Below are 24,296 nucleotides of genomic sequence, written 5' to 3' on the forward strand. Positions count from 1 at the left end.
AGTAGTCATGTATGGATGTGAGAGTTGGACCATAAAGAAAGCTGAGTGCCGAAGAATTGGTGCTTTTGTACTGTGGTGTTGGAGAAGACTCTTGAGAGTCCCTTAGACTGCAAGGAGATCCACCAGTCCAAGGACTGATGCTGAAACTCCAATCCTTTGGCCACCTGATGCGAAGAACTGACTGCTTAGAAAAGACCCTGATGCTGAGAAAGATTGAAGGCAGGAGGAGAAGGGGATGACAGAGAATGAGATGTTTGGATGGCATCGTTGACTTGATGGACATGAATTTGAGCAAGCTCTGGGAGTTGGTGATGGACAGGTAAACCTGGTGTGCTGCAGTCCATGGGGTCGCAAAGAGTAGGACACGACTGAGTGACCAACCAAAGCACAGGAAGCTAATATAGCTTTGAGAGCTCTTTATACAGAGTTTAAATATCAGTGAGCTTTCAGAGAAGATGCCAACTTCTTGGAGAAATGCCAGGTCAAAGGAAGCTGGTGAAGATTAAGGCATCTAGTAAGGGTAGAGAGGGGACTGGCTGGTCGGCTTGGATATGGAAGCCTTTATGAGTGGAAGAGCCAGCAGGGACAGAGAACAGGGGAGAGATGCAAGAGACAAAGACAGAAGGATTGAAAGAAAGTATGGTAGGAAACCTACAGGTTGAATCAACACACATTGGAATGCAGTGTAGTATAAAATCAAAAGAGGAGCATGATGGATGGTCAATGAAATTGCTCAGACATGGATACCATCCATCCATATGCTTTCACTTTCCCTTAAGACCAATTGTGTGTGTTTTTAAATTTCTTATATCTTCATATTGGGTCAATCAAGAGTTTGACGTAATATGCCTAGTAGCAAATGACAAATTAGGCAGCAAATAAAAAATTTCTAAGGAAAATAATAATTTTAGGTAATTTGGCTAAGAAATGGGAAAAAATGGCATCACATTGAATGCACCAAAATTCTGTGACTGTGTCCTTCCTTGTCCTACAGATTTCATTCCCACCTGGAAACTGTGGTTTAGCCAGCTGCACAGTACCTTAAACAAGAAAGCTGATTAATAGTCACCTGCTCAACTGCCTGTGAGTGAAACTGCGAGTAAGTGAAAGTCGCTGTCTTGTCTCACTCTTTGTGACCCCATGGACTGTAGCCTACCAGGTTCCTCTGTCTGTGGAATTTTCCCAACAAGAATACTGGAGTGGGTTGCCATGACCTCCTCCAGGGGATATTCCCGACCAAACCTGAATCTCCTGCATTGCAGGCAGATTCTCTACTGTCTGAGCCACCACAGAAGCCCCAAATTATTCATATATTTGTTCTATAAGATTGACCGAACACTCCTCTGTCCAGGCACTGTTCTAGGCACTGAGGATAGAGCAGCAAACAAGGACAGTCTTCAACAGAGCAAGTGTTCCAGTGGGGCAGTGACACAGAAGTCTGGAATTCAATAGTGGGAAACTATTCCAGTGATTGGAGAAGGCAATGGCAACCCACTCCAGTGTTCTTGCCTGGAGAATCCCAGGGACGGGGGAGCCTGGTGGGCTGCCATCTATGGGGTCGCACAGGGTCGGACACGACTGAAGTGACTTAGCAGCAGCAGCAGCAGCAGCATTCCAGTGATCCACATATTAGATAAGAAAAAAAAAGCAAGCGAAATAAGTGCACATTATGTAAATATATACATAGCAGTAAGTCAACTTAGGAAAGTATAAAACTGGGCAAAGGTTAGAGTTAAAATGGGGGTGAAGGGTTCTATTTCAGTTCAGAAGGTTGAGGAAAGTCTTTCTGTTGAAGTGTCTCAGAGCACAGATCTGAGTGAGGGAGTGAGCCATTATAACTGGATGAAGAGTGAGAAGGGAGTCTACTTGGGGTGTAGCAAGGAGGCCAGCATGGCAGGAATGAATAATAAGGACCAGGAGAGGATGGTGGAGAGGATATAGAGATAGATGTCTTTAGAGATGTAGCCAGGAGCTACACTGAGGATTTGTAGGGCATGCTAAGATTTTTGACATTTGCACCAAGAGTGATGGGAAGCCACTGGTGGGTACCAAGCAGGGCGATAACGTGATTGGACTTTCACTTGAACTGGATCATCCAGGCTGCTGTAGGCCACAGACTCAAGAATGAGAAGCAGGTGACAGGAGACTATTTTGATAAACCTGGCTTATCATGGTGGTTTGAACTGGGATGGTGGGAACAGAGGTGAAAAGCAGTGAACTTTGAAGTATAAAAAATGCACATATGAGAGAATTTTTTGCCACACTGACTGTATGAGCTGAACAATTAAAGGATGACTCCAAGGATTTTGGCTTAAGTACCTGGATGAGTGAAGAATTGGTTTACTGGTTATGATGAAGATCGGGAGATGGGCAGGTTTGGGGTTGTTTGCTTTTGGACTGGGTTAGTTTGGAATACTCTTAGGTATCTATGTAGAGCAGTCATAGTGGCAATTTGACACAGAAGTTTGGAATTCAGTAAAGAGATTAGAATATGGGATATAAGTTGTCGACTTTTCTGTACATGGCATTGTGTGGTATGGTGCTGACTCTGCTTCATTTCTAGCATACAATGAAGCTGTTCTCTGCCCCAAGGACTTGCAACCTACTGCTGCTGCTGCTGCTAAGTCGCTTCAGTCGTGTCCGACTCTATGCGACCCCATGGACGACAGCCCACCAGGCTCCCCTGTCCTTGGGGTTCTCCAGGCAAGAACACAGGAGTGGGTTGCCATTTCCTTCTCCAACTTGCAACCTACAGATTGCACTTGACTCTCCTCTTTAAAATTACCCTCCCACTCACACAACATAACCTCGTTGCTCTATAATATACTGAGTTCTTAACTACTTTTCTCTCAGATATTTGAAGACAATTGAGAATTCTCTGTACTGTACTCAATGACCACAGAGATTAATAAATACACCCCAAAGATGCCAAGTCAACAATTTTGGAACATCTCTAAAAGTTAAACTTAATTGAAAGGCAACTTTTAAATATTTTTCATTGAAGTATACTTGATTTACAATGTTTCAGGTGTACAGCAAAGTGATTCAGATATATTATGTATTTATATACATATATAGAGGCATGTTCGTATATGTATATATGCATATACATACATATATATTCTTTTTCAGATTCTTTTCTACTATTACAAGATACTGAATATATTAATAGTTCCCTGTGATATAAAGTAAGTCTTTGTTGTTTACGCATTTATATACAGTCCTTTGCATCTGTTAACCCTGGATTCTTAATTTGTTCCTTCCCCGCCCCCTATCAACTTCCCCTGTGGTAACCATAAGTTTGTTTTCTATGTCTGTGAGCCTATATTCTGTTTTGTAAATAAGTTCATTTGTATCTTTTTTAGATTCCACATGTAAGTGATGTCATGTATTTATCTCTGTCTGACTTCACTTAGCATGATAATCTCTAGGTCCATCTGAAAGGCAGTTTTAAAGAGCTCTTCAGGCTAACTCTATTGGAGGACAGATCAAGGTCATCACACCTAGTGTAGCTTCAAAGTCATTCCTGAAAAACAACTCTGACCTAGTGTAGCTTGAATTGTTTTCTACCTAATATCCCGAGGTGACTTCAGGGAACAGCTTCAAGATGTGGTCACAGGGAAGTTCAAGGAGAAAATCGTACAGATATCCATTAATATCACCAAAGAAATTTTTGGGACATACTTGCCTGGGGCTCTTCCATCTCTCTTCCATCCTTGGATTCAGCTCAAGAGACTCCTGGTGGCTAAAGAGTTTGCATGTTCATAATGAAAGACCTCTTTTGGTAAAGGTAAGTGTAACTCTGCACATATGGGTGGGTGGGGTGGGGAAAAACATAAGGATGGAGACTTTTCAAGCATTACCTGTATTACTTAGATCTTTCTCTTCCTTTGTATAGGTTGGATGTGCCTTTCTCTGTTTGCTCAGATTGGTAGAATTGCCTCTCTCTTCATCCATTTCTTAGTTGGTGGATGCACATCAGCCATTGGATGGCTGTTGGTGGCTGTGGGTGCCCTGTGGTTCTTTATGTGATGTCTGTGTCTCTCCGTCAGCTCTCCTACTTGGGTGCCAGCAGCTGAGAGTGGTTTATCCTTTCAGTACACTCCATTGTTTTTATATATTCATGGCAGAGGATGCAGCCAAGGTTACAAAGGTATTTTTTTCCTTGATCCATTGAAGACTCACCGAGTTAACTGAATATTACAAACAAGTTTCCCTTTGTTAAGGTCAGCTTTGGAGGTCACTGCTGCTGCTACTGCTAAGTCACTTCAGTCATGTCTGACTCTGTGCGACCCCATAGACGGCAGCCCACCAGGCAGATGCTAGCAAATAATATTTTTACATGGCTACTCATCATCATAATGAAAGTTATTTTTCTCTTACCAGAGTTATTTTTCAACAATCAAATGAAAGAACACATCTAGCATTGTGGCCAGTTTACTCTTTTATCCATGTTACTTTGCTGCCTGAGTCATTGCACATTGTTTATCCAGAACTCACAGCTTTTATATGCTGTTCTGCAAATAATGATGGACTGTGTCATATTTGGGAGAAATGTATTAGTTGTAAACTGAATTATTTAGGGGGTTAAAAAACAATTTAGACAACTTTTAATTGAAGAATTTAGGATTAAGGCTTATGATCATATTATGACTTGTGGCAGTGTACAGTTTTGTGCAATGTCATTTTGACAGGTGAAGACAGAAAATGAAAGCATTATCTACAATCATATTTCTTCAGTGTGATAAGTTCCTAGGGCATTCAAGGATTATTACTATTTTTTAAATGTGCTTGCTGCTTGCCATTCTGCTACCGAAAACAAGCTAGTCAGAGGAGGCTAAATGTTAGAGGACATCTCTGGGAACTCTCATTTGGAATCACTTGTGACAAAGCATTCTTGACTTCTTTTTTACTACTTCCTTCTCTGCTTTCCAACCAAACCAATTTCTGTTGAAAGAGCTGGACTATTTTTTTCAAACCAGATATACTTCTTACTGCCAAATGTATAGTGGAAAAATTAAATTAGGCTGGTAATTTATCTTAATCATTCAAGAACATCTAGCTATTAATGGAAGTCAGTGCCACCAAACATGCCATGTATTATTAATACAATATTGTTTTAGAAGGCAGGAAACAGAATTGGGGGAAAAATCATTCAGTGTTTGAGTCAGAAAATCTGTGGAGTCAGGGAGCTCAAAAGTTCTTTGTTAATAGTTCTGTGACCTTGAACAAGTAACTTTGCCTGTCTGATCCTGGCTCTACAGCTATGAAATGCAGCCAAAAACGACCGACTGGAGAGCAAGTCAGTTGTGTCAAAGACATCAAAGTGTTACACTAGTGAAAAGAACCGATGCTCTGAATAGACACATTGCAGTATATAAATCCATGGCTTTGTGATTTTACACTGTACAAATTTGGAAGCTTCGGCATGTGCACCGGTTCCCCCCCCCCCCCCCCCAGTCTAGTTCCCTGCAGGTGAGGTAGTTTATTTTCAGAAAAGAACTGAGTTTGTTGCCCTGCAGGAAGAGGAGGTTTTTCGGAGGGGAGTTCCAGAGAAACTGGCTGGCTTCGGGGTGCATAAAATCGAAATCCACTGCTGCAGCAACTTCTGCAAGAGAGGTGTCATTTGAGTCCTTTCTGTGGCAAGGATGAAAGAGACCACCCACCACAGAAACGTGGTATCAGGGTTCACTAGGAGGAACCACTGTAGGACATGATATTTACAATGTCACCAGAATATTTTCAAATAAACCAGGATACTCACTGCAGGAGGGAGAGGGCGAGGGGGGCAGAGAAGGAAGATGCAGGTTTCAGTGACCTGTTTTGGAGGCTCCGGAGGGTCAGTGAGTGTGCCCTTCCCTTGAGGGAGAGGGCTCAGGGGGCTGGAAGCGATCTAGGGGGAGCATCCGTTAGTCCCCAGGGCCCCGCGCGCCCTTTCCTTCGTCCCCTGCTTAGGGGGCAGCTGGGGCGCGCTAAGGGCAGCAGTGTCGCGAGCCCCCCGCCCCCCCTCCATTCCCACGCCGGTCTTGGGTTCGATCGCCCCTGCCCCGTCCCGCGGGCATCCCCCTGGCCGTCCGGTAACGGTTTCTGGACCCGGTGGCCCCCGACCCTCCCCCCCAACCCCGCCTCCCGCCACCCACCGGAGCCGCAGTGCTGCGCGGTTCCGAGAGGGGTAATCCGCCCCGGAACAGACGTGAGCGGCCCCGGGGCGGGGTCGCGGGAGGCGGCCCAGGGATTCCCCCACCCGCCTCCCCCCAATTCCAGCCGGCCCGCCGTCTCCGCACCTCACCCGGGGTTTGCGCTCGCCCCCCACCCCGGCCCCTTCCCCTTCCCCATCCCCCGGAACGACCTCCGGCTCCTCCCCACCTACCGCCCGGCGCCGGCTCCCGCCGAATACCTCCTCCTGGGCCCATCCCCTCCGCGGCGCGGCTCCTCCCCCTCCCCTGGTTCCCGGGTCCCCCGCCCTCGCTCCCCCCCGACACCCCCCCGGGCCGCGCCGCTCTCTCGCGCTGCCGAATCGGGCACCGCCTCCATCAGAGCCGAGCCCGCGGCTCCGCGGAGCAGCAGCCTCCGCCGCCGCCGGACCCTCCGCGTTCCCTCCCCGTCCCGCCCCTCAGTCCCAGGCGCCCGGGCCCCCGTCACCACCCTCCGCCAGCCCCCTCTTCCTTCCCTTCCTCCTCCGTTCTCCCTTAGCCCGCAGCCCGAGCCGGGCCCGCTCGCCGGGCTGGCAGGAGGGCGGCGGCGGCACCACCATGAGCTTTGAGGGCGGCCACAGCGGCGGCCGGCGCCGTGAGGCGGAGAGCGGGGACTCCGAGCCACCCCCGTCGCCTCCCCCGCCGCCTCCCCCGCCGCCGCCGCCAGGAGAGCCGGCTTCGGGCCCCGCGCCCCCTCGCTACCTGCCAGCGCCGCCCGCGTCCCCTGAGCGCCGCGCGGGGCCCGACGAGCCGCCCGCGGAGGTGGTTCCGCGGCACCGGGGCGCCGAGGAGCTGCCGCCGCCGCCGGCAGGGCAGGAGGTGTCGGCGGCCGGCGACTCTGGCGAAGGTCCGAGGCACCTTCCGGAGGCAACGGTCCCCGAGGCGGCGGCAGGGAAGGGCGGCCCCGGGGAGCCCGAGGCCGGCGCGGGTGGGGAGGGCGAGCGGCGGGGCGCAGGCGACCAGCCCGAGACGCGCTCGGTGTGTAGCAGCCGCAGCAGCAGCAGCGGCGGCGGCGGCGACCATCGCGCCGGGCACCAGCATCAGCACCACCAGCCCATCTGCAAGATCTGCTTCCAGGGCGCCGAGCAGGTGAGACCCGGGGGGGACGCTGGGGCAGAGGGAGGTGGGCTCGGGAAGGGCTGGGCTGGCTCCCGGTCCGGATGGCCGGCTTTCAGCACCACGGACAGCGTCCGCTTCTGGGTTCCGGGGCTGAGCGGTTGCGTGGCGGCTACCTAATGTCCCTTTCCTGCAAAGGCAAATAACCTTGTCCCGGTGGCGAATAGTGCTTGATTTGGTCTACACTTTTTTTTTTTTCTACTTGGTTTTGCAGTTACACACTCCTCAGGTGTTTTAGTGGTAATGCTATAAGTATCTCTTTTGTGAATTACTAAATGGATTTGGTTTATACATAGAAACCAACCTATATTCCTTTATCTACAAGTGTATCGTGAGGCAGATAGCCTTAGAGCACAAACAGGGAGTGAGTCATTTCAAAACCAAAAAGGGCAGAGTCTTTCCTTATTGCAAATTTTGGTGACTCAGTCTCACTGATGTGAAAGGCATGTTAGAGTTTTTAATAGGACAAATAAAAATGGACTTTGATCTTGTAAAAGAAAGCCTATTTAGCTAACAATGTACTTGATTAGAAACACAATTCTGAAATTATTAACTCCGTCAGAAGTGCATGCAAACTTATAAGCAAGTAATCGCTGGGGAAACAGGATATACGTCTCTCTTATGAAATGTGTGGTCTCAGAAAACATTAGGTTTAGTATTTTTATAAGTAAGGAAATTGCATAAGAACATGTAGGCTTTCAGGAATATAGTGCCCTAAGTCAATATTTATGATGCTACATTTAGAAAAAAAAAAAAAGCATAATGCTATTGCAAGCTACTTTCTGGGATGGCATGCATTTCTTCTTTAGCAATGATTAAGAATAACTGCAGAGGAAATGCATCTGACCATCCACTTAAAAGTTATTAAAGAGATTTAATAGTACAGCTTTCCCCCAAGGGTATTGAGAGCTATATCTTGCAGACATTTTGTATGTTGGTAGAACATTTATGTCATGACTCTAAGTAATATCTTTGAAATAGTTTTAAGACTTTAGTTTCATTCCCACCAGAGATATAAAATTTTAATTTCATTTTCTAAGATAGTGTTTGATGCTTGTATCCTTCTGAGTAAATGGCTTTGCAAGAAAAGAAAGCAAGTGTTGGGTTTTTAAAACAGAAACACAAACATAAAGATTCATGCTGAGTTGTTTTCTTTTCAGGGGGAGCTGTTGAACCCCTGCCGATGTGATGGGTCCGTTCGGTATACACATCAGCTGTGCTTGCTAAAATGGATCAGTGAGAGGGGTTCCTGGACCTGCGAACTCTGCTGTTACAGATACCATGTCACAGCCATTAAAATGAAGCAACCCTGCCAGGTAAACTGTTGTGACATTTCCTTCCCTCGAAGTCATTTTGCTACTAAGCATGAGGATATCTGCATATGCTACTTAACATATTCTATGCAAATCACACTAAAACCAAGATTTAGAATTTGTAGAGATGTTCTTTGAGAAGTCTGTGACATTTTTATCTGAGAAACTCCAAAGCCATTTTTATTCAAATGGCTTACTTTATTAATTGGTTGTTTATGGATGAAATTATACTCATCCTAGTTTATAAACGGGCAAGTTGGTAAAAAAAATACTCCAGTTAATTCAATTTTATTAATTAGAAATGTTACACAAATTATTTTAGTAGTATTTTGTTAATTTAAGCATTGAAACTCTAAATGGGCTCCATTTACAGGAGATAGATGCAAGTAAAGCAAAACTTTACTAATCTGGAAACTTTGGTGGAACCCATTATTTCTAATCTGAGCCATTTTTTCACTTAACCAGCCTTGTTTTTTTCATGAGTATTTTTCCACAGTTTTATTTTGGCTACTTTCATTCATTGCTCTGTTCAACTACACAGTGGATGCAGAAGTATTCCCAACATTTGCTCTCAATAATATTACTGAAATCTTATATATTCTTAGAACTTTTAGTGCATAATCACATGATCACATAATGCTCATAACCAGACAAAAATTCCTGGAGAGATAAGCTTTTTTTTTTTTTTAATGGTAGAACAGATTCAGGTTCTTGGAATAGACTTGTGAGATGTAAAATAATACTAAGAAAGACATCTTAGACTGAAGCAGAATAGTGTGTAATTGATAAGATCTTATAGTGACATAGGATTGAAGTTTAGCCAATATAAAAGAGTAGGTTCAAAACATAGAAATGAAGGAGATAATGGAAGGAAAAGGAAGAGGAACTGAAAGTTAAGAGGGTGAGAAAGTAATAAAGTCCCATGTTCCCTGTTTCACTTTAAATTACCAAATTTAGTTTGCATTTAGCAATATAAAATAGATGGAATTGTTAGTGATGGCAGTAGGAATATGGAAGCTGAATTCAGTTCAGTTCAATTCAGTCGCTCAGTCGTGTCCGACTCTTTGCGACCCCATGAATTGCAGCATGCCAGGCCTCCCTGTCCATCACCAACTCCCAGAGTTTACCCAAACTCACGTGCATCGAGTCGGTGATGCCATCCAGCCATCTCATCCTCTGTCGTCCCCTTCCCCTCCTGCCCCCAATCCCTCCCAGCATCAGGGTCTTTTCCAATGAGTCAACTCTTTGCATGAGGTGGCCAAAGTACTGGAGTTTCAGCTTCAGCATCAGTCCTTCCAATGAACACCCAGGACTGATCTCCTTTAGAATGGACTGGTTGGATCTCCTTTCAGTCCAAGGGACTCTCAAGAGTCTTCTCCAACACCACACTTCAGAAGCATCAATTCTTTGGCACTCAGCTTTCTTCACAGTCCAACTCTCACATCCATATATGACCACTGGAAAAACCATCGCCTTGACTAGATGGACCTTTGTTGGCAAAGTAATGTCTCTGCTTAATATGCTATCTAGGTTGGTCATAACTTTCTTTCCAAGGAGTAAGTGTCTTTTAATTTGCATTTCTGTTACTCACCATTTAAGGCATGATTAGCTGGCATGAAATAAAACTATGAATTTTCTCAAGCTGACCTAAGGCTGGTAAATAATTTGGAAAGAAGATGAATAACTAATGTGAATGAATGATGACGATGGTAAAGATAGGCACAAACCTGACATATTTTCTCAGAACCACTAACTGATTGACCTACTTGGGTATCGATTTATAGATCTGTCATAATTGTCTTGAAAAGCAGAGGGAACCATGCCCAAATAACAGGATATGAGTAGTATAATTGAATCTATAATAATTTTATGAATAGAATGTGTGGAGATGAGAAATGGAGAGCTTTGAGGCTCCAGTGAAAAGTCCCATGAGAAGTGCAATGGTCAGATGTTCCAGAGCTGATATAGATTGCTAAGTATTTAAAAAACTTCAACTTATGCCACTATATATTAATTCGCTTGGTGTGGTTAATTCTAAAGTAAATATAAATAGGTACTTGATATAATTTTAAAATAGAGAAGAGACAGAGAGTTGGGGCGAAATGATATTTACTAATTCTAAACCTGTAGCAGTATAGATTATTACTGTATTTTGCTTCATTTAAAAAATAAGTAGTTTTGCTTCATTTTAAAAATCGATGGTTATTTTAACAAAAACAAGTCCCCAAAGTGTGTATGTAATATGACTGAAAAATCAAGGGGAACAAAAAACAGCCAAAAACCAAAAGCTAACCTGGTATTACTAATTAATACATTTAGGATTAATTTTATTATGATATGTGCAAATATTGTCATAATCTGATAAAAGTGAAAGTGGAGAGTGAAAAAGTTGGCTGAAAGCTCAACATTCAGAAAACGAAGATCATGGCATCCGGTCCCACCACTTCATGGGAAATAGATGGGGAAACAGTGGAAACAGTGTCAGACTTTATTTTTCTGGATTCCAAAATCACTACAGATGGTGACTGCAGCCATGAAATTAAAAGACGCTTACTCCTTGGAAGGAAAGTTATGACCAACCTAGATAGCATATTCAGAAGCAGAGACATTACTTTGCCAACAAAGGTCTGGCTAGTCAAGGCTATGGTTTTTCCTGTGGTCATGTATGGATGTGAGAGTTGGACTGTGAAGAAGGCTGAGCACTGAAGAATTGATGCTTCTGAAGTGTGGTGTTGGAGAAGACTCTTGAGAGTCCCTTGGACTGCAAGGAGATCCAACCAGTCCATTCTGAAGGAGATCAGCCCTGGGATTTCTTTGGAAAGAATGATGCTAAAGCTGGAACTCCAGTACTTTGGCCACCTCATGTGAAGAGTTGACTCACTAGAAAAGACTCTGATGCTGGGAGGGATTGGGGGCAGGAGGAGAAGGGGATGACAGAGGATGAGATGGCTGGATGGCATCACTGACTTGATGGATGTGAGTCTGAGTGACCTCTGGGAGTTGGTGCTGGACAGGGAGGCATGGCGTGCTGCGATTCATGGGGTCACAAAGAGTCAGACATGACTGAGCGACTGATCTGATCTGAACTGATCTGGTGGCCTGACCTGTTTGTTCCAGTGAACCACAAAATAATATTTAGAAACAAAATTGGTACGAGTACGATGATGATAGTTCAGATCATGCCTGAAAACACAACTTTCCAGGACTGGAGTATATGCTTATAAAGCTCAGTACTCTTAATGAACAGAACTCAGTTATAAGGTTCCCATAGCATAGATTGCAATACCTAGGAACAGATTATCCTCAGATAAAATTTGAATGATTGACTGACATATCTGTTATTGATGACCCACACACTGAGAATTTACTCTGAGTTTTGGTTTCCTCTGGTGTGAAGCTAATCAAATTTAGCATTTGTCGCACTCATATTTTTATGACATGGCAGAGATCCATTTCCTCACGGTATAGGATCAAACAGGAACCGTATCATGTCCTTCCCTTGCACTTTCTGAACCCCTTCATTTTAAATAGTGAGCCCTCCCATAGCTGTGAGTGCATAGTTACTTGGATGTAGAAGGGAAAAACATTAAGTAATACTAGTAAGAGAAAGCATTTACTGAACACTTACTTTGTGCCAGGCACTGTTCTAAGTGCTTTACATATACTATTACTGATGTTTAATCTTCAAAATAAACTTATGAGGTAGATAATATTATCTCTATTTTATACAAAAGGAAACTGAGGTACAGCATAGTTGAGTACCTTTTACTACACTCATATATAGTAAAAGACAAAGCTGAGATTCAAACAGTCTGAGGCTCTGAGGTCCATGGCCTTAGCCACTGTGCCCTGGTTGGAAAGTGTTCTTCTCAACTTCATCATAGCCATCCTGATGTTTCTGGGTTCATCGCGACTTATCCTGTGTTTTGCTGAGTCAAGCAGGCACTGGTTTCAGCCTGAGTCTTGATGATGGTCTAGAAAGGCTTCATCTATTGCTGTTTAACAAACTACCTCACACACTTAGTGGTTTAAACAACATCCATCATTTATTATCTCTTAAGAGTCTGTGGGTTGACTGAGATCAGTTGGGAGGTTCCTCTCGATATATGGCATCATTCTGGAGCCGTGAGGTTTGACTGGATGGGAACATCCGAGAAGGGTATCTTTATTTGACTTGATTGACTCAATGGACATGAGTTTGAGTAAACTCCGGGAGTTGGTGATGGACAAGGAGGCCGGGCATGCTGCAGTCCGTGGGGTCACAAAGAGTCGGACAGGACTGCGTGACTGAACCGAACTGAATTGACTTGTGCTGGTTGTTGGTTGTAAGCTCAGTTGGGGGGTGTCAGCTGGTGCTTCACTCCTTTCTGTGTGTCATTTGGGTGTGATGATTGGATTCCAGGAGCATAAAAGTTACAGGTCTGTTATGACCCAGCCTTGGAAGTGACATGGTTTTATGTCTGCTGCATTCCCTTGATTGAAGCAAATCAGAGGACCAACCAGATTCAAGAGAAGGAAAAATAGACTTCACCTCTGGAGCCTGCCCTTCTTTAAAAAGAGTGGACATCTTTAATTCCCTGTGTGAGATAGCTTCTAAAATGGTGCCATCTACCTACACTGGTGTTTGCATTTGGTCCTCATCAGGTCCAGATCGGTCAACGTGTACCACCATAACTCCCCTTTCAGGGATGAGAAATAAAGAAAGTTAAAAAATGGATGGGAGTTGGACTCTATCGGCAGTGCTCGATGTATCCACTAAAGCACTTTCAGAAGTGACTGTTGCCATGATGCTCCTCTTGGTGCCCAGAGAGATGTGGGGACAGAGAAGGAAAGGAGCAGCTAACCAGGAAGCACATGTGTATGCAGGAAACATGTTGCAGTGAGTCTAAAACCTTAGTTCTACTTGTTTTTCTCATTGAGATTAGAATTCTTTGAGAATTTGGGTGTAAACCTCCCCATTTTGTGAGCTTTTAGTGATGCTCATCAACATGACCCAACAGAAATCTGATGTAGCCTGTAGAATATATTTAAATCTTAATTACTGTATCATTAGCAGTAGGAGCTAATTAAGACATTAGAAGTAATTAACATGCATTTACGTTCCTACTACCTCCTTGCAGAATCTCTTTTATTGATTACCATATTCAAGATGATGCATTAATGATAATTTTAAGAGTAAAAGCTAATTCTGTTTTGAATCTCATACTGTGGTATAAAATTAGTGCAATCTAAGAACATATAAGATCAAATTTATTTTGAGATGTTGGTGATATTTTAAATTAATTAAGCAAGTATATTTAGCTTTATGAATGCTTTCAGTACTTTTTCAAGAACTAGAGATGTTTGAAGAGAGAACATTTACTAGATGCAGAATTGTATGGCAAACTTTAGACATGCTATAAAACATGGACCATAATGCCTAAAGATAGAAAAATAAAATGTTAATGGAAGGCAGTAGCTATGTTACCTTGGCTGAGTTAGTTAACTATTTGTGCCTCAGTTAGCTCATCTTTAAAAGATAATAATGGCACCTATTTTATACATTTTTTGAGGATTAAATATGTATATACCTGTAAAATGCTTAGAATAGTGCCAGCAGGTAATAGGTGCCATTTTAATGTCGACTCTGATGACATTTATTTGTTCAGTCGGCTAAGAGATGGGGACCTTCGCTTGCTCCCACCAACAGTTCCTGTTGTTTCCTTCAGTCTCTTGTCACCAAAATAAAGTTACTGACTCTTCTTTCCATATCATTCTTTATGCCTGCATGTTTACTCTCTGCTTTTTCTAGCAGAGCCCACCTAGGTTTCTGACCAGATTGGTTATTATAAATAAAGAAGGAATCAGGAATAAAAAAAATCAGATGTAGTGAGATATAAAATGATCTCAGCCCGTGGGTGCATATTTACTCTCCAGCTGTCCCTCCCCACGAGTCTTTATTGGAGTCTGCTTGTAATTGGAGAGATGCTTTTCGTGGTCAAGCACAGGGCAGTACCCTCCAGTGTCACTGAGTGGCATTGCGTGTTTATGCTCTGGAAAGGGCCTTGAGTTTGGGGTGTGTGTGATAAGCAGGAGGTCGAAGATACTCCTGAGATCCTGGGGTGGGGGCAGTCACAGAGGGCACAGGCAGGTGGTCCGGCATCAGTCACCGTGAATCTGGTATCCATCAGCTTTCCTTCCTCCTCTGTTACTCGGGGCACCAACGTCTGGCAGAGAGCTTGCGCGGTAGGTCGGAGACTGCCGCGTGGGCCGCCTGCCTTTATAGATAACAGGGCCCCAGCCATCTTTACCAGCCAATAACATTTTTGTTATTCTGCCCCTGCTGCTTCTCCTTGAAGCTCTTATAATGGGCTGTCAGCGACAAGTCTTCTTCCAGCAGTGAGACTGATTGGAGCGACTCCTTGGAATGAGAGTATTTTTCATTTTTATCCATGTTCTTTTCCTGATGGGATTCATTGTGATAGTTTTGAATTAGAGATGAAGTTGACACGAGGCAGCTTCACGTTGGCTACTGTTCTAAGGTACAGCTTCTGGACTACGTGCAAAGCGTTTATAGACCTTTCATGAACTTCTTGAGGGCCCCGTGATCATTATTTTGCTAAATAGGGCTCTGTCGTGAAAGGGGTATTTCCCCCTTCAGAGGTGATTTAAGTTGTTCTCATGGTGTAGCTGATGCAGTAGGAGAAGCTGACAAACTATCATTGAAAATTGACTGTGATTTTGGAAATGTATTAGGAAAACATCGGAGCATGAACTTCGGCGTTGCTGTCTGTTGAAATACTCAAGGCATTTGCATTTAATGGATGAAGAATGTCTGCATACATTCAACATGGCTGAAGTCATGAAGACACCACTTTTACTGTTTCTCTGTTGCTCTTGTTAGCATCTCTGTAGGTTTCACAGCAAATGACACGTCGAGGGGAAGCTTTTCATTACCATGCCTGAATATCTGAGAAACAGTGCTGAAATGTTAAAATTTAAATACATGAACTGATGTATGTAATAGGTAATTAAAAATATCAAAATACACAAAGAACATATCATGAGGCATCTCCCTGGCCTTTGAAGTGATTTTTGTTTCATTTGCTTACTAATTCTCAAAGCACTTAGATCTGCATTTTACTGCAGTTAAACACTGAACAGTTAAATCTGCACTAGAACAGATTAATAATCCTCTAGTGAATAAAACATGTAAATTATACTGCATCTACTACTATAGCCATCTTAGTTACTGTATGGGCTGTGTGTACAATAATTTTACAATCTGTTTCAAAGCCAGATGGTTCCAAGACGGTAGTAAAAAAAAAGATGGAGACCCTTCAGGGTATCGTGGACTGGTGCTTGCTTTTATCGTTTATGGAGAGAGGACCAGGGATGATGTGGTCCTGATGGATGACACTCTCCAGAACTTTCTTTCCCACACGTGTCTGCTTTTCTACATTCATTCTAGCTTTGTTCAAGTATATCTTCCTTTTGACACCTTTCTCTTCTTTGCTCTCTTGCCCTCTCCACTCAGCTGCTTGTAGAAGAAGAATCTGTCCCTAAAAATCTGTGGGACAGATTTTATTAAAAAATGAGGTAACACAGATGAGTGTAGCTTGGCAGTCACTTTCATGGTCACTTCGTGGGCATTCGGTGAATATTTGTAGTAGGCATGAGTGAATGAACACATGAGCAAGTGTTTTAGAAAAATAGAGAAGATCATGGGGGTCATGTTCATATTTCTGTTGTGAGAATGTGATTTAAGGAAATTAAGTTGCATTTACTGCTTACCCATTAGCCACCTACAGTCAATTTTCAAGTCCTTCTTAAATTGACCTCATACTCCTATTCTGAATCTGCGTGGGAAAATATGTTTGGTTCTTCAGACCACAGGAAATAAAAAATCTTAAAAGTAGGGTCTATTTTTAAAAACCTAGAATAAAAAAAAAAAGGTTTCCAGTGAGACAGATCTGCTCTTTTCAAAAACTAAAATGTCATGAAAAAGACTCTGTGAATGTGAAATTACCCATGTGTGACATACTTGGTTTCTTGAGGTTGTCACTGGTTGAAGGATTTCATCTAGCATTTTGTTCAGAGAAATTGAATAATTTGTTGGAAATTTTACTGTATGATCGCGGGTATAAATGAACTGCTAAGAATGTCTGCTGGGTAGTTTTCTTGGTGTGAAATCTGCCACCTGGCTGAAAACTAGGTGATGGATTTTTTTTTTTTTTTTTAATGAGCAGTTGTACAGTTGTAACATAACTTCAAAAATGATTTTCCACTGGTGAGTACAATACCCCAACACAGGGCGATGCGGCAAGGGAACAGATCATGTCTCCCTTACTCATTTCCTGCTTTGTCTTGGCGTGTGGCTTTGCCGTGATGTGACTGATGTTTGCTGAAGGGACTGGAACAAAGGAAACTCAGCTTCCTTCTATTTTTGGACCTTCTAAGAGTAGGATGGGATGACTCTGAGGGTGAAGCTACAGTGCTTCCGACCCTTCAGAGCAGCGGGGAATGGACAAGATAATCACCTACAATTACAAGTAAATGGATAGCGGACACTGAGGACACGGCCTGGAAAAACTGCACCCTGGCTTGTACTTTCTGTATCCTTGGATATTTAACAGCATCTTCCCTGTGCCCATAACTTATAATTCAACAACTGTTCTTATGATTTAGCCAAATGAAGTCCCACATAAGTAGAGGTGGTCTGGAAGCAGTCCCGTGGGAAGACGTGACAAAAACGTTGCTGTGTAAAGTCAATGAGAACTTATTGGGGAGATATTTCCTATTTAGTCCCTCCTTTTAGGCATATATGCTCTGAAAGCGACTGTATAAAACCCTGTTTCCCGCCCCCCGTTTTCATCTCTTCAACAAAGTTGATTTTGAATAATGACACCTGGGCAATGCATGTGTCCTTTACATGGTAACAGGGTTCCGTTGCCCTGATATGTTTTTCAGCTTTCTTTCTCATTTTGGTATGCTAATTATGTGCAAGTGGCCAAGGCTTAATCTAGGCACAGGGGCCCTCCCGGTATGAATGGAGCATCCAGCTCTTATTTCAGGAACCCTCTGGGCACTCCTTTGTTATATATGGACCTGCAGTTGTGCCCTGACACTTACATGTCATAACTCCAGGGTACAAAATAGTTCAGATAAACAAGGAACTATTTCAAGAAATGTATACAGGCTTGCCTTGGTTTGTTCAGCCTGTTTAAAAAAAAAGTCTTTAAGAAGGGTAATATCTCTCACAAATATTAGTGGATTTTATTTATATTCCTGTGACAGAATATTCCAGAAGCCACAGGAAATACTTCTCTTTTCTTCCCACACCAGTGTTAACTTCTTTTCTGTGTTACATTTGCAGATTTTAATGTAAGTATGTATGTAAGTGTCCTCACTATCAGTTTTTAAAAGAAAATAAAATCAAGGGCTTCCCAGGCAGTACTAATGGTAAAGAATCCACCTGCCAATGCAAGAGATGCAAGAGACTCAAGTTCAGTCCATGGGTTGGGAAGATACCCTGGAGTAGGAAGTGGCAACCCACTCCAGTTTTCTTGCTGGAGAATTCCATGAACAGAAGAGCCTGGAGGGCTACAGTCCATGGGGCTGCAAAGAGTCAGACATGACTGAGCAACTGAGCACAAAGAAATTAAAAACTTTACCAAATTTTGGTAAAATTATTTGTAATCTTAAGAGTAGAGTAATAATAAACAGCACAGGATTGTCCAGGCATATACTGAGCATTCTGTAAATGTTTCTCTTATCCTCCTTCCATCTTTTTCTTCCTTTTCATGACAACATCTTATCCTTCTCTTTGTACTGAAGATAACTAGACGGGAGGTTTCCAGGGCAGCCTCCAGTTCTTCAGAGAGAAAAGACCCAGTGAACAGGGTGACAGCCCTTGTCCACGATGTGTTTTCTAGAGTCAACAGGCATGCCTTAGGGCAAACCTGGAAGTGGAAAGAAAATCTTGAATGTAGAATCCCTTTCAGTCCCCTCTCAAACTGTCTTCCTTTTACCTTTCATACTACAAAAGCTTCTATGAAAGACATTTTCAGAGCTAGACAAGGCTTTTCAATAGTTTGAGAAATAGTAGAAAGAAGAAAAATGCTAAGTCAACAAAATTAGAACTAATTGTACCAAAATTTGTCAGGTAGCTTTGAGTGACACGTGGTCCCTAGATTTGGGGGAAAAGACCTCCTTGAGCAGTTTGGTGAAGCATAAGGATGGGTGAGGAATGTCCTTACCTCCTGTCTGCCTCTTCTGTCTGACCTACACCCTACTAAGACTGAAGTAGTATACATTGCATAGAAGGAAATCTGAGATAGAAATGTGTTACTTTCATTTTGGGCATAATTAAGCTCCACTGTAGTAAACTTTAGGGGGAAATTCTCAAGCATTCCTTGAAATGCTTTTGCGGAAACTTTCAACTCCTAGTGATGGTGAATGCACAGTGATTATTGATATAACAGGGCATAGAGTTGGATAAATATCTGTTTATTTTTCATTTAGAAGATGATCTTACTCATGTCAAGGGTTAGCCTCACAATATTTCATCTTTTTTTCTGCTATGAATTAATTGATGATTTTTATTGACTACTTCTTCACTCATCAGTACATTAACCACTCCCACGTTGCAGGCACTGTTCTTGGTTCTAGAGCTATGGAATTTGTTGAAACAGGCCTCTGCTTCTAAATTTAAATTCTTGATGATGAAGGACAAACAATAAACAATAAGTAAGCAAACTAGGTAATTTTAGATTAAGTTAATAATTTCAGTAGGAAAAATCTGGATGATTAAAAAAATGATTAAAAAATGATTTAAAAAATGCAGTGAACCATGTGATACTGGGTTAGAGTTGGAAACAGTGTAAACTCATGTTTTGCTTAATATAGGTACAAATGGTTACATATGGAAATATTTATAGATATGTGCTTGTGCATGGGTTAGTATACACAAACCCATTTCTTCTCTCTGTCTCCTGAGAAGGCCTAATAGTAAAACCCCAGTTACAGTTTATCTAACACCAGATCTTGGTGTCCAATATCATCCTCCAATAAAAGGAACCAATCTTATGCAAGATGTTATTCTATGAGGCTGGAATATGTTGTTCCAGAAAAGAAAATGCTCAAAAAAACACAATGATGGGACTCAGCAAAAGGACACAAGAGCCAGCCTGAAGAGTCCCCAGTGGCTAAATTTGGAACAATTTGAGCAATAAAGTAAATAATGTAGTATTGGATTATAATGTAAACTGTAATATGAACTTCCATGTATGCATATTATTATAAATAAATGACTGCATGAATAAGCAAATGGAGGAAAAGAGACAAATCTCCCACAGATGAATTCTAAATTATATATTTATATACTGTCCTCTCCAGGAGGTGGAGCCTGGCTCCCCTTGGCCCTTTGTACTTAGTGGCTTTTTTCGAAGAGTAGACTGGTTTCAGCACAGAATGTGGGGAGAGGGATTAACTTAACAGTAGAGAAGTCTGGCAAATGCTGCCTAAGCCTTGTGGCCAAGTTTAACATTATCAGTGATAAGCCATGTTGCTAATATGTGCCCTTGATATGATGTGATGAGACTACCTGCCTTACCTTTGTAGTCTTCCTTCTAAAATCCATAACCCTCATTGAACCATGAGAAAAACAGCAGACCAAACCAAACTGGGGCACAGCCTACAAAATACCTGGCCAGTACTCTTCAACACTGTGAAGAAAAAACAAGAAAAGTCCAAGAAGCTGTCACAAGCCGAGAAAGCTAAGGCTATGTGGCGTGCATGCCCCTCTGTCCATGGGGTTCTCCAGGCAAGAATACTGGAGTGGATTGCCATGCCCTCCTCTAGGGGACCTTCCCAACCCAGGGATCAAACCCAGGTCTCTCGTATTGCAGGCGGATTCTTTACCATCTGAGCTACCAGGGAAGCCGCCAGGAGATGCAGTAACAAAATGTAATGTGTCCAGGATGGAATTCTGGAAATAGAAAAAGGACATTAGAGAAGAACTAGTGAAATCCTAGTGAAGTGTGCTGGTGGTGTAGTTTCTAAGTCATGTCTGACTCTTGCAACCCATGGACTATAGCCTGCCAGGCTCCTCTTTCCATGGAATTCTCCAGGCAAAAATACTGGAGTGGGTTGCCATTTCCTTTTTCAAGGATCTTCCCAACCCAGGGATCAAACCCAGGTCTCCTGCACTGCAGGCAGATTCTTTACCAACTAAGCTACTAGAGAAGCTTAGTAAAGCTTAGTAAAATGTGGACCTTAGTCAATAGTAACGTACCAGGGTTGATCTACTAAATTGTGACAAACGTACCTTAGTGATGTTAGATGCTGACCGTAGGAGAAACTGTGTGTGGCGTATACGGGAACTCTTTGTGCTATCTTTGCAACTTTTATGTACATCTAAAGCCACTCTAAAAGTCATTTTTTTTTAAAGCTATGGGAAACACTAAGTGTATCCAGATAGAAGGGGTAAGTAAGGAAAGTCTTTCTGAGGTGATGATAGTCGAGCTTAGACCTAAAGATTGATGCTAATCACCCTGAAAGGAGGAGCAGCTAGCTTAAAGACTCGAAATAATGAAGAGCTTGTTGTATTGGATGGAACAAAAGGAGATCCATGAGTGAGGAAGAGTAGGAGATGTTGGGGAGGTAGGGATGCACCTTACCGCGCAGCCCACTGTGATAGATTTGTGTTTCATTCTAAGAGCCATGGGACATCATTGTAGAGTTTCAGGCAGAGGAGTAAAATAATAAAAGTAACAAATACCTTCGGTTGCTTTGTAACGCCTGGATTGGAAGGAACCTGGGCTGAGAGGAGGGATGCTGCTAGAATGCTCCCTGATGGATAGGAAGGAGGTAACAGGGGTTCCTATTCAGATGATGGCAGCAGAGATGAAGAGAAGTGTATCCAAAATGCTTTGAAAGTAGAAGCAAGAGTTAACAATTTTTTTTTGTAATTTATTTCATGACAAAACACCTGAACTGAGTTGAAGCTGTTTATAGTCTTTTTCTAAGGCAGTGTCAGTTTTCATATATTTTGCTGTAGAAATATTGTGATCGATTACAGGATATTGACCTAGACCCTGCTGAGCATGAAGGATCTTATATAATACAATAAAAACGCAACATACTTTAAAAATATGGACAATTTGAAATTCTGAAACACATATGGTCTGAAGTGTTTTGGGTAAGGGATTTTGCTCTAACATATGGTCTATTCTGGAGAGTATTCCCTGTGCTCTTAAGAAGAGTATATATTCTGCTCTTGTTGAGTGATGTATTCTATAAAGGTCTGTTTGGTGTCGTTAGTTTATTTCCTTGTTGGCCTTCTGTCTAGTTAAAAGTGAGGTATTGAAGTCTCCAAATGTTATTATTAAATTGTCTATTTCTCTCCTCAATTCTCCCAGTTTTTTCTTTATGTATTTTGGGGCTCTGTTATTAAGTGCAGATACATTCATAAGTGTTACGTCTTGATGGACTGACTTTTTTTTTTTTAATGACAAAATGTTCTTGGTCCCTAGTAACAATTTTATCTGTAAGATACTAGTATAGTTATCCCAGCTGTCTTTTGGATATGTCTGTATGATTTATCTTCATTCTTTTTATTTTCAACCTATTTGTTTCTTGAATCTAAATTGTGTCTCTTGCAGACAACACATCATTGGATTATTGGGTAAAAGTGTTTGGACCTGTATGTAGTTATTCCTGTAATAGTGTCTAACGAAAATCAACAAATTTTTTTTTTAATTTTATTTTATTTTTAAACTTTACAATATTGTATTAGTTTTGCCAAATATCGAAATGAATCTGCCACAGGTATACCTGTGTTCCCCATCCTGAACCCTCCTCCCTCCTCCCTCCCCATTCCCTCCCTCTGGGTCGTCCCAGTGCACCAGCCCCAAGCATCCAGTATCGTGCATTGAACCTGGACTGGCGACTTGTTTCATACATGATATTATACATGTTTCAATGCCATTCTCCCAAATCTCCCCACCCTCTCCCTCTCCCACAGAGTCCATAAGACTGATTGATACATCAGTGTCTCTTTTGCTGTCTCGTACACAGGGTTATTGTTACCATCTTTCTAAATTCCATATATATGCATTAGTATACTGTATTGGTGGTTTTTTTTTTTTCTGGCTTATTTCACTCTGTATAATAGGTTCCAGTTTCATCCATCTCATTAGAACTGATTCAAATATATTCTTTTTAATGGCTGAGTAATACTCCATTGTGTGTTGTTAGCATTGCTTGAAAGGAACTATATCACCTGAGGCTTGATGTGAGTAATTGAGAATTTGTGGAAGCCTAGGCTTTTCTAATTAATAGGATATTCTTCTAGCCATTCATAAATACTCAACTATTTCTTCTAAGTCTCCAAAGCCCCCTGAGTATGAGCATTTTGACACAATTAACCTTTGTAATTTTAGATCTTTTTATACACTTGTTATACATCTTCTAGAGGAGCTGAGATTATATGTAGGTCAGTGTGATATAATGGACAAAACATAGACTTTAGCAACATGCAGACCAGGGTCTAAATTTTAGCTCAGCTACACACTAAGTTGTGTGACCCACAGTGATACCATATGTATTCATTCCTTAGTGTTGTTGGAAAGTTAAATCAGGTAACATTTTCAAAGTTCTTGGGGTGTAACTGTTTTAATAGTTCTGTTGGAACAAGAGTTTGAACACATAAAATTCTGCTAGGTTTTGGATTTGTTGTTTATTCATTTACATTCATCCATTTAATCCAACAAATATTTATTAATTACTTACTAGGCCAGGCACTGTTCTAAGGGTTGGAGATAAACAGAAGAGTAAGCAAAAGAAATAAAATTCCTGCCCTCAGAGGGCATATACTCCAGAGAGGGAGACGGATAGTAAACAAATAAAAATTCCAAGTAGAAAAATTAGTAAATTAATTCATTGTAAGTGCTAAGGGAAAAACTTTGGCCAAAAAGAGGGGTATGAAAAGCTGAGAGAGGTGGTTAAAATTTTAGATGAAATGGTTAGAAAAGTCTACGCATGCATGAGATTTGACATTGATTGACAGAAATTTTCCATATGTGGCTTTCTAGAGATACGAAGTAGGATATATTCATGAATGTTTAGGGGCTTCCCCAATAGCTCAGTGGGTAAAAAATCCCCGTGCAATGAAGGAGACACAGGAGCCATGGGTTCAATCCCTGGGCTAGGAAGATCCCTGGTTTGAGAAGATCCCCTGGAGTAGGAAGTGGCAATCCACTCTGGTATTCTTGCCAGGAGAATCCCAGGGACAGAGGAACCTGGCAGGCTACAGTCCAAAGGGTTGCAAAGAGTCAGACATGAAAGCATGGCAGTGATGTTTACCATGGTTAGTTTTCCTAGTAAAGTACATTCCATTCTGGGCTTTAGTTTTCCATGAGTAGACCGACGAGGTCAATATTTTACAGCCTATAGTTTTCAAGTTTACATACATATATTAAAAACCTTGGTGAAAGTTGAAAGTGAAAGTTAAGTCGCTCAGTCGTGTCCGACTCTTTGCGACCCCATGGCCTGTAGCCCGCCAGGCTCCTCCATCCATGGGATTCTCCAGGCAAGAGTACTGGAGTGGGTTGCCATTTCCCTCTCCAGGAGATGTTCCCTACCCAGGGATCGAACCCGGGTCTCCCGCATTGTAGGCAGAGGCTTTACCATC

At 42.3% G+C, this 24,296-nt stretch overlaps 1 protein-coding gene and 1 long non-coding RNA gene across 4 annotated transcripts in view; one reads left to right on the top strand and one right to left on the bottom strand.

The window, feature by feature from the left end:
- Positions 1-6,128, bottom strand: part of LOC133233738 (uncharacterized) — a 164,044-nt gene extending 157,916 nt beyond the window's left edge. For all 3 annotated transcript variants that reach the window (XR_009731819.1, XR_009731820.1, XR_009731821.1), the window contains exon 1: positions 5,765-6,128. This is a non-coding gene — a long non-coding RNA (uncharacterized LOC133233738). The remainder of the gene's footprint in view (positions 1-5,764) is intronic.
- Positions 6,129-6,458: 330 nt separating this feature from the next.
- MARCHF11 (membrane associated ring-CH-type finger 11) overlaps positions 6,459-24,296 on the top strand; it is a 116,551-nt gene continuing 98,713 nt past the window's right edge. Inside the window, exons 1-2 of the mRNA XM_061393848.1 lie at positions 6,459-7,283; positions 8,471-8,626. Coding sequence (XP_061249832.1) covers positions 6,753-7,283; positions 8,471-8,626 — 687 coding nt within the window. The 5' untranslated portion in view covers positions 6,459-6,752. The remainder of the gene's footprint in view (positions 7,284-8,470; positions 8,627-24,296) is intronic.

The sequence above is a fragment of the Bos javanicus genome, chromosome 20 (genome assembly GCF_032452875.1).
Source record: "Bos javanicus breed banteng chromosome 20, ARS-OSU_banteng_1.0, whole genome shotgun sequence".
Taxonomy (NCBI): Eukaryota; Metazoa; Chordata; class Mammalia; order Artiodactyla; family Bovidae; genus Bos; species Bos javanicus.